Genomic DNA, 2,945 nt, shown 5'->3' with positions numbered 1-2,945 from the left:
ACATATATGAGTATACATACATGAGTGTACATATATATCTTCATACATATGTAACATGCACTCTCACACACTAGCATACCACGACCCAGTGACTTGATTGATTCGGACCTCAGCGACAATTGGTAAACCGCCATGTCGAAGGCATCGCCACTCTGCAGAACAGATGAGATGAGTGGCACCCACATGTGAGCGAAACAGGACAGGGGTCATGGGACATGCAGGGCTATGCTGTATTTGTCCCATACAAATGCGATGGTCGCAGAGACCTGTGGGAGGTGCGGAAAGACTGGCCCTACACATAGACTTGAACCTGAAAACTCTACACATAGACTTAAACCCTAAAACCCTACACATAGACTTAAACCGGAAAACCCTACACATAGATTGTAGCTTGTGCACCATGACATGGCTGTACACACATACAGACGAACATACAACCAGTCATTGGCATCAAAGGGTGACTGAGGAGACATGTGCATAGTGTGAGGCTAACCATTCAGTAATTGCATGCTTACCACCTGGCCACGCTCAACCCTAACCTTACAAACACACGCACAAACAGATGACACACAAACACACACATAAACACATGACACAAACACACAAACAAACACACACAAACACACACGCACCTGCGGGGGATTGTGGAATGTGAAGTGATGGACGACCTCTCGTAATCTTCTGCGTATGTCGTCGATGCGCTCAGGTGAGATGGCCTTCAGCACTTTTTTGATGTTGCCAGCGTCAGCCTCGCAGATGCGAATGCTAAACTGTGTGGGTGTGGCATGAGGCGGTGGGTAAGCGGTGGGCGTAGGGTAGGTAACTCGGGGGTGGGTACAAGCTACGCACGCGTGTAGGTGTGACATGCGTTGGGTGTACATGTCGTGTCAGTGGGATTGAATGCATGTGTTGAAGGATGGGTGTAAAAAGAGGTGTTGGGTGTGCTCATAGTACAACGGCCTACCACGTGCAATAAAACCTAAAACCCTAAACCCATACAACGTAAACCCTAAACCTTAAATCAATGTGAGGTAAACCCTAAACCCTAAAGAAGTGAACTACGTGAAACAAGCTGTGGGGTAATAGTGAAATGGAAACACAGATCTTTGTGGGGATTTTCAAGAGAGCGCCAAACAAATGGCCCAACACGCCATACATTAGCATAGATTAGTAATAGCATATATGAGCATACATTGACATACATAAACATACATTAACATTAGCACAGATTAGCATAGATTAGTATTAGCAAATAACAGCATACATTTACATACATAAACATACATAGACATACATGGCATTAGCATAGAATAGTAATAGTATATATTAGCATACATAAACATACATTAACATACAATAACATTAGCATAGATTAGCATAGATTCGTAATAGCTTATATCAACATACATTTACATACATTAACATACATTCATACATTTACATACATCAACATACTTTAACATTCATTTTTGAATCCAAAACCCTAACCCAAACCCTTAAAACCCCTCCATACACTGTCACATACACACATACCTTATCCCAATCGAACAGCGCAGAGTACGGCAGATAGTAATCGTCGCCCAACACCACAGGAATGCAGCCAAACCACAGATACTCGATTAGCCGTGGAGACCACACCTGCGACGCCACAATGTGGAAAAAGTGCAGGTAAGCAGACGTGCGTGTGTACATATGTATAAAGGGATTAAGCGGTTGCACAGACACATGAATGTGGACAAAATACAAGTAAGTAGACACATGTGTGTACATATGTACTTAGCTGGTTGCACAGACACATATATGTGTGTATGTATGTGTATGCATGTGTGCGTGTTTGTATGTATGTGTGTATGCATGCGTGTATGTATGTGTGTATGTATGTGTGTATTCATGTGTGTATATATGTGTGTATATATGTACCAGCTAGCAGATATCCTTAAAGGATTAAGTGGTTGTGAGAAGTAAATAACATCCCTATCGTGATGATATACGGATGGGCATTGGAAGTGGTAGCGGGATTGCCATGAGTGGTTGAGTTTAAGTAACGAGTGCTGGAATGAATGCAGAAGGTCTACATACGTAATGCAATATTACGTTGATATAATAACATATATATATTGAATGTATACTATCATCATTTGCGCCACGTGTAGATTTGAACTTCCATATCCACTACTCCAACATATGTGAAACACACGGCCCACAGACCTAATGTAAATCACCGACAACTGGCATATACCCGATATATGTCCACTTCCTATTGTCATACCTGAAATCCTCTGAGGTGCAGGCAGAAAGTGGATGTGCGGAGCATTCGCGTATAGTCCACATCTTCCATCCGCCCCGATACCAACTGAAAGAAATCGTCATCGGCTGTGGACTCGGCGATAGTTTGTCTATTGTGATGTGTGTGTGGGGTGGGTGATATATGTGTGCCTGATGAGGTACACAGACATACGTATGTTTTGAAACCGTTTATACCTACCGGAAGAGCCGTCCATGACTACCTGATATACAATAACCGCACATTGCTACCCCATACAGACGGAAATACTAGACCCTAAAATCGGAAATATATGTATGCACACACGCGTACAATAATAGCAATTCATCCACTAATAAGCGGGAACGTGTTAGGTGTTCGTAGTACAATTGTCATGCTTAACGTGATATGTGTAGACACATTTAAGACCATTGAGTAAGTTGCTGAAAGGTCATAGGTTACTCAACACATACATCCCTAAGCGAGTACTATCGAAACTCAAACGGACACGATATCCCACAGAGAGACAAAGGCGAACGCACATATAACACATATAACTCGCCAACGCATGTAATGCCTCTCATACACACACACACACAAGCATATATATGCACATATATATCCGTTATCCAGAGGAACGTGTATTTAGAACAAAACTAATATATACAAATACAAGCACACT

The 2,945-nt window shown here is 42.2% G+C and overlaps 1 protein-coding gene across 1 annotated transcript; it reads right to left on the bottom strand.

Moving 5' to 3' along the window:
* Nucleotides 1–71: 71 nt before the first annotated feature.
* SARC_13888 (hypothetical protein) lies at nt 72–2,409 on the bottom strand (the record flags this gene model as incomplete). The annotated part of the gene is made up of 4 exons (XM_014291980.1): nt 72–152; nt 633–770; nt 1,534–1,638; nt 2,270–2,409. Coding segments are annotated over 4 exons (464 nt in total), but the record flags the coding sequence as incomplete, so codon positions are not given.
* Between the last annotated feature and the right edge of the window lie 536 nt (nt 2,410–2,945).

The sequence above is a fragment of the Sphaeroforma arctica genome, assembly GCF_001186125.1.
Source record: "Sphaeroforma arctica JP610 unplaced genomic scaffold supercont1.3871, whole genome shotgun sequence".
NCBI lineage: Eukaryota > Ichthyosporea > Ichthyophonida > Sphaeroforma > Sphaeroforma arctica.
Note: the sequence above shows the minus strand (reverse complement) of the source record. Positions and strands in the feature narration are given on the sequence as shown.